Consider the following 16527-nt stretch of genomic DNA (forward strand, 5'->3'; position numbering starts at 1 on the left):
TGCGTCTCCTCATTAAACTTGTATCTCGCGAATATCGTATTTGTCGTAGGCATGACAAATGCCAGCGTGTCTATGAACTTAATTTAAACTTAAAGTTTACACCGTGCTTTGTTTCTGCAGTACCTGCACTTACAGTATGAATATGCTTGTATGCGTCACTCGCTTCATATTCTTTTGCTGCCTTATCAATTGTGTAATGCGTTTTTTGTTGAGTGCTCTTTGGAGCATTTGCTTGTTCTCTGCGTACTGCGTTCACAGTCAGTTCATGTGAGCCACTCGGAGTACATGCATCGAAGGTCCTTGGCTGTGGTTGTGCTATGTCGTGCGATCTTGCGATGTCCACAGCTTTATTTAATGTTAGCTAAGACCCGGCACTTAAAAGTTTCTCTCGCACTTTCGCTGAGTTTGTGCCAAACACTATTCCATCCCTGACCATCTCATCTTCGCTTGCATAAGCACAGTCCTTCACCTGCGAATATTTAGCGGCAGCGTGTCTATTGGATTGCTGCTGACGGACGGCCTTATATGGGCAGGCACTCAATTACGTGAGAGACGTGATGATGAGGGACGCAACTCACACGGTGACCAAGCTGCAGGCTATGGCTGTATATATGTACGCAAGTAGGTTCCAGTTATGACCGTTACACATAGAATTTCGAAATTAAACCTGCCTAACTTTTGTAAGTAAGCTGTAAGGAATGAGCCTGCCAAATTTCAGCCTTCTACCTACACGGGAAGTTGGAGAATTAATCATGAGCGAGTCAGTCAGTGAGGGCTTTGCCTTTTATTAGTATATATATATATAGATAAAAGTCACATGGAAGAAGCCCAAGCAGCACAGGGCCGATATTATGACTGTGGCACGTCTCTCCGGGAGTTCCACCCGGGAGATGGTGTCATGGTCCTAGTACCTACCTCCCACTCTAAGTTGCTTGCCCATTGGCAAGGCCCCTACGAAGTTAAGGAGAGGAAAGGACTCCTCGACTATTTGGTGAGTCAACCCAATCGTCGGCCGAGGGAGCGGGTTTATCATGTGAACCTGCTGAAATCGTGGAAGGACAGGGATCCCGATCCCTCCTCCGGCCAGCCCCGCTCACTCTTTGCTCACACGGCTAGCCTTAACTTCGGTGCGGATTTAAGTCCCAGACAACGGCAGGAGCTGGAAACAGTTATCCAGTCTGTCCGGGAGGTAGTGAATGAAAGCCCCGGATGGACCTCTCTGGTTGAGCACAACATTGTGACAGAGCCATAGGTTATTGTCCGAGAACACCCGTATCGTCTTCCTGAGGCAAAAAGTTCTGAAGTGGAGTTTGAGATCAAGCACTAGGTGTGATCGAGGAAAGTCATAGTCCCTGGTCCAGCCCCATTGTGTTGGTCGCTAAGCCTGACGGGAGTTGGAGGTTTGGCAATGACTTCCGTCGGCTTAATCAGTTCTCCCAATTCGATGCCTACCCAATGCCATGAGTGGACGACCTCCTTGAGAGGCTTGGGCAGGCTCAATACTTCACTACACTGGACATGACAAAGGGGTACTGGCAGGTTCCTTTAGCGGACTCCGCGAAGGCTAAAACCGCATTTAGCACCCCTAGCGGACACTGGCAGTATCATGTCCTTCCATTTGGGTTACATGGGGCTCCAGTAACCTTCCGGCGTCTGGTGGGCAAAGTGCTCCGGCCTCATAACTCATACCATTTCAGGTGACTACCTGTTGAAGCTCATCGAGAGAATGCCATGAGTGTGCAAAGCAGTAATCAGAGCAAAGGGTGGCTATTTTGAAGAAACTAGAATATAAAACATGTTTTCAGTTATTTCGCCTTTTTTTGTTAAGTACATAACTCCACATGTGTTCATTCATAGTTTTGATGCCTTCAGTGAGAATCTACCAATGTAAATGGTCATGAAAATAAAGAAAACACATTGAATGAGGAGGTGTGTCCAAACTTTTGGCCTGTACTGTACTGTATGTATGTATTCATATCTATCTATATATCTATATCTATATCTATATATATATATCTCTATATCTATATATATCTATATATATATCTATATATATCTATATCTATATATATCTATATATATCTATATATATCTATATCTATATCGATATATATATATATATATATCTATATATCTATATATATATATCTATCTATATATATATCTATATATATCTATCTATATATCTATCTATATATATATCTATATATATATATATATCTATATATATATATATATATATCTATATATATATATATATCTCCCTAGATTTAAATTATATAGGGAGGTAGATCACCCGGATCGGGTCAGTTTGTCTATGTTATCTCTTATCCTTATAACTTTGGAACTTTGTTCCATACCTGACCAGGAGGCCTTCATAACAGAAGATCAGTGAGGGATTGACAATATTACCTTTCTGTGCCAGAACCCAGATGCAGCGGGAGCCACAGAATGACACCCAGAATGGACTTGGGAACTGGGAAGGACAGCACAGTGGATGATTGCCTGCTATGGGCAGAGCGTTCCCATGTACACTGTTTGGCAGCATCCCAGGTAATGAGCTCCATTATGGGTGCCTGCCCTGTCAGGTTCTGTAAGAGTTGCAAGGGGGAGCTGTTGGATAGTGGTGATACAAAAATGCTTCCTGTAAACAATTGATTAAACACTGGAAGCACTCTTGAGTTAAAAGAGAGTCCTCCAATCCACTCAGGGAGTGTATTATATATATAAAAACAAACACACACACACAAATATTGTACAGAAATACACCTACTCCGAGAATTGATCATAGAAGGGTGATCTGAGAAGGTAGTACAGGAGAAGAAAGGCCCTGCGTCTCATTTCTGTTTGCTCTCTTCTGTTGAGCACCTTTACATCATTCATTAGGCCCAAACTGAAAAAACAGTTAACAAAATCATTTTCAGTACTAGCCTTTATGAATTTACCTCTAAATATGTTTGTAGTTTACTCAACTGACAGTTATTTTAGCTTTCCAAAGTATGGTACAAATGACAGATTGCTGATCTGCCACCATTATAGTGCAGATAATATTAATACATATATTTTACCTATCAGGACACAAAAGTATGGTAGAGGTGGTATGGAATATTACTGGCACACAACTGCCTTCCATTCAAAACATACAGAACACATACTGTAGCTCTTTAGAAGGTAAAAAATATTAGCGACTTTATCCATCCTGGGCAGTTTTTCCCTTCTTCCATTCTTGAGGACAGAATGGGGACATTAGAACTTACACTATCCTTTTTCTAAACTTGGTTTATTCTGAGAAGGGTTGCTTATAGATTATATATATGCTTCATATATGATCTTTTTTCTGTTGTTAGTATTGCTTTACTGTCATTAGTATGTGTGAGAAATACATATATGAATTTCATTGTATTATGGATACATGGTAAACCTAAAAGTAATTTTCCAGTGTAATATTGGAAATCATCTCATAAAGTTCAGTGACAATTTTCAAATATTTGGAGGCATATTTATAGTAATATCAATATGTGTGTAATTAACAATGAATATACCACGTAAATGACAAAACAATGAAAATGTAGCTTATATTGATTTTAACTACATGATGTAACATATTGAGAGGGAAACATATTGGGTTAAAAGAAAAGGAAGATGTTTTTGTTGCAAAACATGACACATGTTTTGCCACTCAAAACTTTCTTCTGCCTAAGAACACTAATCAGATAAGCTTTTCAAATTAGACTCAGTAAGAATTAAGAACAGAATAATAATTAAAGCTATTACTTTTATCGAATTCTTCATGCACATGTAAAATATTACCTTGTTACATCAAGCACTCCAGAAATAAGCCAAGGCTTCCAGGACTTTGTTCCCCAAATGCCAAGACTTAGCACTGAGTTACAAAATGTTAAGGAACCTTCTGTTAAATAGAAAACATTTAAAATTCTACACAATTCTATGGACAGTAACAATGCTCCATCCATTTTATTACCCCAAGAAAAAAGATTAAGAAAATGAACAATCGAACACAAAATGTGGAAAACAGGGCAATATGTTAGATTGAAAGGTGTCTTACAACACTAACATTATTTACATCACTAATAATTAATACTCATAACACCAAACGTGAATTTAAACTAGAAGAAGTCATTGTAGTATTTATCCCAAATGTAAGCACCATATGGTGTAATGGTATATGGTAAAATATTTTTGCCAATATGTTAATGCTGTGGCAAATTATATGGTATTAAGATATGTGGTTGCTGTGTGTGCAAATTTTTATATTTTTCACTTAGATAGAAACCTGTAGTTAAACTGTCTGAGATGTTTTAAAAAAATTGATCAAAGAGTTTTAATACAAGTGGTTTAAAGACTGCTTTAATGTGAATGATGGTAAAAGGAACTTATACATAAAGAAAACTTGACAAACAACTCACAACGTGCATAAACATCGTAGTGTAGTGTGATAACATCTAGTGTTTCTGATCAAGTATCACATTCTTCAGAAGTTTGGTTTGGAAAAAAAAAGAAAGATTAAAATATCAATGTAATCACACTTACAACAAACGTAATTATTAATCATAACAGCTAATGAAATAATGTTTATGATATAAATTTGGAATAATTTGTTCATATAAAGGAAGAAACAGTCATATAACAGAGTTCTGAAATATGCTCTATTGCGACATAATTTAGGATACAATGAATAACAGGACGGCCAATGTAGATGAACTCTGCAACAGTTTCCTGCATTCCAAGTGGTGTTGAGGCCTGATAGCTCCTGTCATTAGGCACCTTTTCCAGCTTATCTTGTCCAGGTAAATCCCAGTTTGTGGAATGCATAGAGGATGCTGTACCAGATTAAACAAAAAAAATGTAAAGTGATTACATTTTTCTGTCCACTTACTAAACCAGCCAGAGCCTGCTAATATCTTACTGGCTTTCAATGACTTCGGAGCTTACTTTGACTGACACACACACACACACACAGGGACAATTAAGAGTGCCCAATTAATTTAATTTGCACATCACTGGAACATGGAAGAAAACCAGTTTAACATTACTCTGAAAGAGATCCAAAGTGCACACTGTATAAGAAAACCACATTTGTCCAAAATAAAATTTCTTAGCACAGTAAAATAATAACAATTTAATCTATATGTTTGCAAAATAGATATAAATAGATTTGTTACGCACATTTAGAGAGAGACCTCATCACTCTACCAGATCTATGACCGACATAAGCTACTTGCAGCTGCTCCTGATTTTCTTCTTTTGCATGCTCTGTTTAATAAGGAAATATCTCAATAAACACATGAGACTATACAAGGCAAAGAACAACATACTGCACATTATATAAGACCAGGTCTGACTTTTAGTAACTCTGCAGATTCAGTTGTTTTTACTAGGAGAAACATGAAATTAAAAAAAAACTTACATAAATGTACAGAGATGCTAGTTAACTTTAAAAATGACATTATTTGCAAGACCCTCACACAATTAAGTGGAAAATCACTGCAATATCAACTTCACAAACTCAATAACCTGCAAGTCTGCAGACGCAACAACTGATCACAACAGTAGTAATGTATAAACACTGTCCATGGGCATTATGTCTCAGCAGCTTGATAAAGTGTAGGTTGATTGTACTGTGCTTTGTTGCTGACGGTGTTACAAGGATGGGTGATCCTCACTATACACACACACACACACACACACAGACAGACAGACAGACACACAAAATTACCCAATCTTCCAATAAAGTTGTGTTTCTCAATCTCTGAATTTACAACCCATTTCTGGGTCACAATTTGCTGTCCTTGGATCGCAAACACACCAGGAAAGAAAATAGTTTCAGCTACTGAATTGCTGTGACATACAACCAGTGGAGAAATCCTGCAACCCCAACCACTCTATTTCTAATCACTGGTCTCACTAAGGGGGATCTTAAAGCCCTGTTTTTCTTATCACAGTCATTTCACTATGTAGCAACCCATCCCCCCTCTCTTCAATTGCTATCTGTAGGTCATCAGTGAAGATAAAAAGGAGAAACTGGATCCCAAGGCCATACAATTTAAGAAACTGAAAATTCAGAACACTGAGCTAAGTGTGATCATCATTTTGTGAAATGTTCCTAGCAGTCCTTGTTGATGTTTAACACCACAAAAAGCCTATCAAAGCCTGCAATATCCTCATTGTAGTTTGATTATGCAAAACGCTTCACCACTTATGACAATGTTTGGCCAGTGTACAGCAAGTTGATATAGGAGGCTGTTCTAAAACCTCCATTTTGGTTCACAGTGCACTTAGTAACATCTGTGTAGAATAGACTAAGAAACTTGAATTTTACAAATATTAACAAAATGCAAAATAATTTACCATAACTATTTTTAAAATATTTTTTCTCTTTATAAATACTAAGCTAAGCTTATTACCTTTATCCCTGAGCTGCTTATCTCTATCAAGAGGAATGATTGGTGGGGATGTCTGGATTCCAGTTTTATACCAGAAAAGCAATAAGATACGTAGGATTGCCCTAAAAATAAATTAAAATGATAAAAAAACATTACACAAAATGTCCATGAAATAAAATTCAACACTACATTTTTCACATTTCAGCAGAAATATACTGTAACCCAGTATCTGAAAAAACCGACAGTAAAAGCAGTGAGTAAATATACTAAAGCAGATGCTTCTCAAATGTATGTTTGCAATTTTTGACTAGCACAAGGAAAATGAAACGGGGTCAGATCAAAAACCTTTCGCTGTGCATTAAATAAATAGACAAGTGGCACACTATCAAAACAGTCTAAGACCAGAGTCCTTGATTCAAACAGTGAATGGCTCTGGTAGTCCGTTAAAAGTGTGCTGTGCTTTTATGGAGGTACATTAGTGAACAATGCTATTTATTATTAAGCAACTTGGTATAACCATGTTGATTTCCTTCTGCAGCAAATCTTTCTTATGAATAGGACAGTCATCCTGGACAACAGGAAGGATTATTCACAATGTTAGTATCTGATTGACCAGATTTTAAAATAATGTTTGATACACAGACATTAAACTTCTTAAAAAAGAAAGATTTTAATCAAGTTCATTATCTCTCTTGCAGACTTCAAAGCAAAAACAAAAATAGCTTCAATTCCATGGCATATTCAAGCTGACCCATAATCAATCACTTATATTAACACTCCTTTAAACTGTGTAAAACTCGCCTTACACCTGTATAACTATGAAATTATTTCACAGTTAAAGGAATTCCAAAACCTACCCTTTAGGGCGAAATGCATTTTTAATAGATTACAAATGCACTATTGATTAATAGCACACACAGAAACATTTTAATTTGTCAAAACGTTTGACGATGCTCTTCTATACAAAAGGACTAGACAACAGGTATTCATGTCTCTAGCTTGAATCGATAAAAGAGTAGTTCCCCCAACATGTACTGTTTTTTTTTCTTCACAACAATGTAAATGACACTGCTTTTTCCTCTCCTGTCTACCTGGTTCAAACTGCCGACTTTTAAAATACATGTATATACACTGTCAAACATGCTTATTCTCATATAGACTGGTGGAGGGCTGCAGACAGCATCAACTCACCAATCATAATGAACTGCACATCATTCTGAGCAATATTCTTAGAGGGCTAGGCTTACTTTCAAACAAGGCCATACAAATAAAAGTTTATTTTTCATGGCACTAATACATGGGCATTAGATTAAATTTCATTTTTAACTTTTGCATACAATGATTTACAGGTTTTGAAAAAGAATTAAATTTAAATGTGTTTGTAAGTTTTTCACTGATCTTTACCATACCAGTAAAATATTGTTTTTGAAATTCATACAGCAAGAAGTATTTCATCTATTATACTGGAGCAACTGGTATATTACCCACTGCAACAAGAATAGATCTTACTTTATGCCCAATACTGTCAGAACAGGGGTTGATTTCTTGACACTTTGTGCTGGGTTGCATGGGCAAGGAACATACAGTAGTATTCTTATCAGATCTTTAGATCACATAAGTAAAATATACACTGATCAAAATGAGATTTTTAAGACAGTATAAAGTCAGAGATAGAGACATTTAACAGACAAATCAAGTGGTTAGATAAAACAAAAACTGAACTAATAATAACAATAAACAACAAAATAAATGAAAGCACACCAATAATTAATATGATGACACATCTGGAACATATCAGATCCTATTATCTTTATTATCAATATCACCCCTGCCATCTGTTGCAGCAGTATTTAATAATGATTCACCTGCTGATTAGAATGGATAAGGTGGCTTTTCAAAACTGCTAGAAGATGCAAAGCATAAGCATATGTACAATGGCAAATAGGTTTGTCTTTCCTTTAGATATCTGTGCAAAGCACAAGGTTTATGAGTGATCAGTAAATGTTGATTTTGTTTGGTAATAATAATATTAAAAAAAAGCAAACACTGTACTATTTACAAGAGTAAAAAGAAACTAAAATTGTTGTTTTCCTCCCTTCCCAAGAAGTACCAACTCAGGATGTATACTTTGCTCTGTTCTTATCTTCAACTACAAATATTTAGATTTTGACTTGTTTCTTGAAATTTTATTACAGAAGTTATCATTTAATAAATAATTTACATAATTAGAAGATGATACATCTTTGTGCAAACCATGATACAGATAAAAAATTTTTTTCAAGCAATGCAGGCCTATAACTACATGACTACACTGGTGAGCACACACAAGTTATCTTAAACTATGCTTGATGTCAATTCAAAATTTCAATAAACTACAACAATTACCATTTCCCTGTTTAAAATACCATGTATAGGATAGGTTAAAAAGTGCTCACAGCTTACTTTTTAATATTAATGCACACTATAATATTACAATTGAAACTTATTTAATATACAAGGAAATTCAATTACTTTTTAATATAAAGAGTTAACGGTTGCTTTTTAGATCCAAATCAGAAAAATTCTCACCAGAAGTAAATCTTCATTTTATGTTTCTGTATAAGTATTATAGTGCAATGCAATATGTATAAATAATATGAATATATTAGAATATTAAACTATTTTAGGAAGATTTCCCTAGACAATAATATGATTACAATTTCTTTAAAAAAAAAAATCATCAAGACATCCATGTGCACTTAGTAATACGAAACCAAATATGACCGTACTTAGCAATCTGTATAAGAATAATGATCAGCCACCGTCCTTCTTGGCCCCAAACTCTTGCAGCTCCCATCTCCATAAAGACTTCAATGTACTCCAGTACAGTAAGCCAAGTAAGCAGCCTCTGCCGGGAGACAGGCTAAAAAGAGACAAAATAGATCTACAGTATTAATGATAACACATCTCTTCTGGGAACCTCATTTCCTAGAAAGAATACACAATACAGACTAAGAAAATAAACTGATGATCTAACTCCATGACTAGCATGCAGAAACTCTCTCTCAACTGTATTTCTCAGAAATAAAAATCCACAATAAAGTAACAATGTATGCTTCTCAAGAGTCCTTGAGTAAAAGTAAAAAATAAAATAATAAAGAATGCATAAAATATGCTGCTCACAATCTGGAAGTTCTGGGCCAAAGACTTTCTAAGAATTCCATCATTCAGCAACACTAGTAGATTGGAGGCTGAATAGACTAGGAGAGAACACAGACAAACAAAAACAATGTGCAGCAAAGAATATTGAATTATAAGAAAACAGCATGGGACACAAATTAAAGATTCTAATGCAAAACTAGAAGGCAATATACCTGAACAGACTGGGTCTGTAGTCAGGGTGTCAGAAAACTATCTATGGTGTGTCCAGAATACATCTCACTTGAACTGAGATCATAATCTGTTCTGCAGCTACACTGTGCAAACCCAAATGCCTACTATGCTGCACAGCAGGCAATTCTGAGAGTTTAGAATTTACTTACTAGTGTGATATAATTACCTTATTTGAAACAGTTTGATATAAATAACATGGACTAGAAAAACATTACTTTTAATTAAAATTTCTGCAATCATGGTATCTGTCTGTCATTTTTTACTTATTTGCAGGATATGCCGAGATCACATTTTTACAATACCAGCTCAGATGGATCAAATGCTATCAAAAGCTGATTCAGATCTGAACTACTTGGAGTGGAGAAGCACAACAGCTAGATAACACGCTCTTATAATTATCTCTAATTGAAATGCTTTTATATCTGTAGAACCCGATCCAGTAAATATGACTTTTACTTATATGTCAGGAGATACAACCTTAAAGACAGGAAATATAAAGTACACCATAAATCTGTGTTGAGATATTTTTGTTTTTTAGTATACACTACCAGAGTGAAGAATACAATTTTAAGCAAATTATTTACGTTTTTAATGATACTCAGTATTGTGGAACTGCTAAAAATCTACAGTCATATATAGGTTCATCTCAATAAATTGGAATATCAGAGAAAAGTTAATTTGTTTCAGTAATTCAATTCAAAAAGTGAAACTCATATTATATAGATTCATTAAACACAGAGTGATTTATTTCAAGAGTTTATTTCTTTTCATTTTGCTGATTATGGCCTACAGGTAATGAAAACTCAAAATTCAGTATCTTAGAAAATTAGAATATCACATAAGACCAATATATTAAAAAAAAAAAAAAAAGATTTTTAATACAGAAATGTTGGCCTACTGAAAAGTATGTCCATATACGCACTTTATACTTGGTTGGGGCTCCATTTACATGAATTACTGCATCAATGCAGCGTGGCATGGAGGCGATCAGCCTGTGGCACTGCTGAGGTGTTATGGAAGCCCAGGATGCTTTGATAGCGGCCTTCAGCTCATCTGCATTGTTAGGTCTGGCGTTTCTCATCTTCCACTTGAGTTCAGGCGAGTTTGCTGGCCAGTCAAGCACAGTGATACCATGGTCATTAAACCAGGTATCGGTACTTTTGGCAGTGTGGGCAGGTGCCAAGTCCTGATGGAAAATGAAATCAGCACCTTCATAAAGCTTGTCAGCAGATGGAAGCATGAAGTGCTCTAAAATTTCCTGGTAGACGGCTGCGCTGACTTTGGACTTGTTGAAACACAGTGGACCAACACCTGCAGGTGACATGGCTCCCCAAATCATCACTGACTGTGGAAACTTCACACTGGACCTCAAGCAACTTGGATTCTGAGCCTCTCCACTAAAAGTAAATTTTGGATTTCATTTGGAAATCAAGGTCCCAGCGTCTGGAAGAAGAGTGGAGAGGCAGAGAATCCAACTTTCTTGAGGTCCAGTGTGAAGTTTTCAGAGTCAGTGATGATTTGCGAAGCCATGTCATCTGCTGGTGTTGGTCCACTGTGTTTTATCAAGTCCAAAGTAATTTTTCATTGGTCTTATGTACATTTTAATTTTCTGAGATAGTGAATTTGAAGTTTTCATTACCTGTAGGCCATAATCAGCAAAATGAAATAAACGCTTGAAATATGTCACTCTGTGTGTAATGAATCTATATGATATAGGAGTTTCACATTTTGAATTGAATTATTGAAATAAATTACATTTTCAATGATATTCTAATTTATTGAGATGCACCTGTAACATTCGTTATTCATCATCGTCCAACCCGCTATATCCTAACCCAGAGTCACAGGGGTCTGCTGGAGCCAATCCCAGTCAACACAGGGTGCAAGGCAGGAACAAATCCCGGGCAGGGCACCAGCCCACCGCAAGACACACACTAGGGACAATTAAGGCTCACCAATGCACCTAACCTGCATGTCTTTGGACTGTGGGAGGAAACCCACACAGACACGGGGAGAAAATGCAAACTCCACGCAGGGAGGGCCCGGGAAGCAAACCCAGGTCTCCTTACTGCGAGGCAGCAGCGCTACCACTGCGCCGCCCTTCGTTATTTAGGATAAGGTAAAAATGGAAATGAGTTGAGAGCAAAAACAGAATAAAACGTATCCTTGTTAATTAAAGGTTAACAGAAACATTACTATTCACACTGAATATGTGCACAATTTTAAAAACAATTATCAATAGTATCCATGAAATGACAAAAGAATAATAAAACAAATGTACTGATAAACCATTGCAGAATACAGTTATAAGAATGATACCAAGGCTGTATATTTTATTTAGTTCTAGTTTACACGAGACACGGGACAGAAATGAAAAGTACAAAAATAGTTCTTTAAGGTGCATATGTACGCCTGAGTGAGGCATAAATATTTGCCCTCGCATTCTCAGCACGCGTTTTCATAATCTGCTTTTTCAATGAAGGAATTCAGGTATCTGGTTCAGGCACACACCAGTGCATCAAACGGCTTAAATAAACCACAACATACTTCAGCTTGTTAGCACTTTCTTTTCTTGATGGGATTAAGCATCTTATATTTGTTGTAACTATTAAATCAAATATGTCTAAGATTTGTAAAGTGTTCTTTTTGCTGTTCTCAGACCTGAAAACACAGGTGCTGTCACGTTAAGGAATGATCTCCAATTCAAGAGTGTTGGCAATTTCTTACCTAATTCAGAGAGCTCGTGGGATTCTGCAAAGCGTCCTGAGTAAACGAAAAAAAAAGAAAAACTCAGCAAGGTTTATTAAAAAGTACCCTGGTAAGAAATACGGATGCAGAAAAAATGAAAGGCTTACCCGCAATCAAATATGACAACGTGCGCACCGTGTTCTCCAGCTGCGACGTAGCTGCAGGGTTTCGGATCACATAGTCTTCGTATCGGCGGAACAGAAGCTGCAGCTTCTCTACACAGCTGGCCGCCATGGCGACAGCTCTAGAACAATTACTTCCGGGGACACAAAGCCAGCGATAAGTGGTGACGAGATAAAACTACTACTTCTGGGTCACAGTGTGATCTTATGGATCAAAACAAAACTCCTCGTAATTCATTGAACACAATGGAATTAAAGTATTTAAAGGTAGATATCTTGGCGGGTACAATATAATTTAAGAGTAACTAACGTTTAGGAGAAAATTACTTAAGTATGAACAATTTGCCTTCTTTTGTAAGCAATAGTAACTCCATTATCCATTCTATCCTGTGGAAATTAAAGAAATAACACTGCCCAAATTACATCATTGCAACGGATAAAATATGCTGAGATCACTGAAAAACTAAAAAAAAATTACAATACACACGTCACCATATGCCTGCTTGAAAAGAAGGAACTATACACCTGTTCATCTATCCTATAATTGTATGTGCCACCTTCATTGGGAACTAAGGGGTTGGGAAAATATTTTAAAACTTTCCTTTTGACATACAATATGTGGCCATTGATGGCTTGTCCACTACTCACTTTACTTATGTTTTTAATCCCTAGTTAATATCCCTAGTTGAAATTCCATTGCTGAATCAAAGTAACCCATGAGTCATGTCAAGCGGCTTTATTGTCATACCTTCCATAGTATTGCAGCATACAGAGGCACATTGATGTTCCCCGGACAGGACCTTCACTAATGGCCCTGTTACTCTGGAATAATAATGAGACAGAGACATTTTCACAATTTGTGATTGACACTGTTATTTTATCACAACATATTCTTGTTAGATGAGTTGGTGAAGCTTGTCTTATTGATGAATTTTCATATAATGCACAAATCACCTATTGTGATAGCAATTTCTGCCTGTCTGCATTAAAAACAACTCGGCTTCCAGTGGACTGATTTTGTTGAAATGTGGCACACTATTCTTCAAGGAAATTTGTTGAGTTGGTTTAATTTTTGTCAAGGTTTCTCGAACATCACACTGTTGAAAATTTAAAAATTTCCAAATCTGTCCCAACCATTGAAAAGCACCGGTGATCTACCTTAAAATGGACAAATGTAATATGTAACTTCAATTACGAATTAGTTTACTGTTTTAATTTTACCTTCTGTGTGGTTACTTCAACTTGCACAGATTTCCAGAATTAGTCAAAATCTGGGGGGGAACTGGGCTCATATGCAACCAGCTTGTACAAAAACACACACACATATAAAAAACTCACCTATCTGGAAATGAATCAGTAACCCCCTCCGAAATAAAAGGAAGAGGAAAGAAATTCTGGTAGCACAGCTCAATAAGCATAGACTGAAATAACATGTCCTTAGTATTTTACATTACCATATAAACTACCTAATGACTGTATTGTCTGCACATCGTTGTTGTAAAGAGTACACGTTATTAACCTGCAGCTAAAAGGAGTTTTAACTAATTAATCCCACATGAAGGTACAGTTCCCCTAAACAATATATAAAGATAGCATGGGGTTAGAAAGGGAACTGCAGTTTTTGAGCATGCAGAAGGTCGGAGCAAGGGGGCATATAAAAAACACCAGACTGTGTTTGACAGTTTCTCCAGTGCACAAAGGGCTGAGTGCTACAAATAACAGAGAGTGCCATGCTAAAACAGTTGCTTAGCAGTATAACTTTTCACAAAGGGTTAGACTTATGATCTAAAGTGCTGCTTTTTATTCTGTGCATTTGGAGACTTAAGTTAAAATCTTTAAGATAAGTGCCACCATTGGTATTCCCATGTTACAACAAATTATTTTCTTTTTAAGTTCTTAGTTATTTAGATAATGTTAATACATTTCTGTGGCTAAACTAATATTAATAGTTAGATGGGGAATGCATTTCAGGTGCTTTTCTTCATTCATAGAATAATATTGATGGTGGTTTTATGCTATCCATCCATCAATCTATTATCCAACCCGCTATATCCTAACTACAGGATCTACTGGAGCCAATCCCAGCCAACACAGGGTGCAAGGCAGGAAACAAACCCCGGGCAAGGCGCCAGCCCACCGCAGGGCGTGCACACAAACACCATAACACACATTAGGGACAATTTAGGATCACCCTAAAATAAATTAAGAAACAAAGACACACTAATGGCCTTGTCTTGCGATCTTGTATGTACTGTATGTTATCATCTAGTTGACGCTCGGAACAGGCCAACTCTATTTAATCTGAAAAGCAATAGGGGAGCTGTGCTGCTCAAAAAGAAAGAATACTGGCAGTTGCCTGGTATATACTAACTGTGTAAGCCCATGCTGTTAAAAGCACAGGATCATAGAAAGTATTTAAATCATCAGAACTACTCTGGGCATCTCTCTGCTAGAAGGATTCATGTTGCCGAAGTGCTTGCATCATTTGTGCATTAGCAGCTAAGCGACTGTCTTTCTTCGGAGGTTTCCTTTTGCCGGTGTACTGGCCTCACTTGCGTATCCTTGAAGCTGGAACCCTCACCCCAACTCTACGTCTCACTTCCGATCCGGAAAGACACACACATTTCCACATGTAGAACTCTATTTAATTTCAAAAGCAACAGGGGCCGGTGGCGCTCAAACATAAAGAATGCTGGCAGTCGCCTCCAGTTCGTCCTCTGGTGGTCGTTCCAAGTATCAACTAGATGATAACATGCATACAAGACAACAAGATCACCCCCACCCCCACCCAACCCAGAAGGGGGTGGGTTAGGGTTGATTTCACCCTACAGTATTTTTAGTCGACCAATGAGGAACATGTGTACCAAGTTTCATGAAAATCGCTCCAGCCGTTCGGACGTGATGTTGGAACATACATACATACACACATTGACTTTTATATATATAGATATCAACATAGATAACATATCTAACTTCACACTTAGGTCAAATACTGAAAAATTATCAAAAAATGTAATAATATATTACAATGTCTAAAGAGAGGTGACTAAGTGGCCAAAGACAGATGCCTGTTATTTACATGACACACAGAATGCTTTGACTTTTTTACTTGAAATCTTTGTGTAGAAGGAAAATGTTAATTAAAGGTGGCACCATTAGAATGTAATTTAGGAACGCTGATCACTGTAAATGTTTTAATAAATGGTACATTGAGCAACAAACATGGCCGGTCTAACAACACAGTAGCGCTGTACAAGAAGGGCCAGAACAGACTGTACTTCATAAGGAGATTCAGGTTTTTGTGTACAGCAAGCTGTTGGAAATGTTCTACCAGTGGATAGCAGCCAGTGTAGTGTTCAATCTGCAATCTTTTAGGGAAGCAACCCAAGCTAAAAAGGCACTGAACAAACTTATCTTTAAAGCTGGCTCATCATAGAGTAAATCCTGGACACACTGGAAGCTATTGTTACAAAGAGGATGGTGGCAAAATTGGATGCCATCATGAAAAATCCCCTCCAAAAGGTGCTCTGTTGGAACACTTTTAGCCACAGGCTTATTCTACCACAGTGTGCTAAGAGGTGCTTCTAGGGGTCTTTTCTGCTCACTGCTATTAGGAAATTCAATGTTTCCAGCCAATGTACTTTTTAAGTTTATTTTTATTTATTTACTTATTGATTGATTGATTGATTGGCTGCATTTTCTGTCCCGTGAGTCTGTGTCTTTGTTTTATGTTACTGCTGCTGTATGCATCTAAACATCCTGATAGGCATAATAAAGTTTATCTAATCTAATTATTAGCAAGCAAGAAAGATAGGTGACTGAAAAATGCTATTTTAAACTCTTCCATTCATCTGATTGACTAGTAACTGTGTGACTGAGTA

At 36.9% G+C, this 16527-nt stretch overlaps 1 protein-coding gene across 1 annotated transcript in view; it reads right to left on the reverse strand.

Annotated features, from left to right (window-relative positions):
* pex16 (peroxisomal biogenesis factor 16) overlaps nt 1–12795 on the reverse strand; it is a 34265-nt gene extending 21470 nt beyond the window's left edge. Inside the window, exons 1-9 of the mRNA XM_039754942.1 lie at nt 12632–12795; nt 12504–12539; nt 9567–9643; nt 9173–9306; nt 6426–6526; nt 5188–5274; nt 4692–4841; nt 3811–3883; nt 2774–2893 (exon numbers count right to left, since the gene is read on the reverse strand). Of these exons, the coding sequence (XP_039610876.1) occupies nt 2774–2893; nt 3811–3883; nt 4692–4841; nt 5188–5274; nt 6426–6526; nt 9173–9306; nt 9567–9643; nt 12504–12539; nt 12632–12758 (905 nt within the window). The 5' untranslated portion in view covers nt 12759–12795. The remainder of the gene's footprint in view (nt 1–2773; nt 2894–3810; nt 3884–4691; nt 4842–5187; nt 5275–6425; nt 6527–9172; nt 9307–9566; nt 9644–12503; nt 12540–12631) is intronic.
* Between the last annotated feature and the right edge of the window lie 3732 nt (nt 12796–16527).

The sequence above is a fragment of the Polypterus senegalus genome, chromosome 1 (assembly GCF_016835505.1).
Source record: "Polypterus senegalus isolate Bchr_013 chromosome 1, ASM1683550v1, whole genome shotgun sequence".
NCBI lineage: Eukaryota > Metazoa > Chordata > Cladistia > Polypteriformes > Polypteridae > Polypterus > Polypterus senegalus.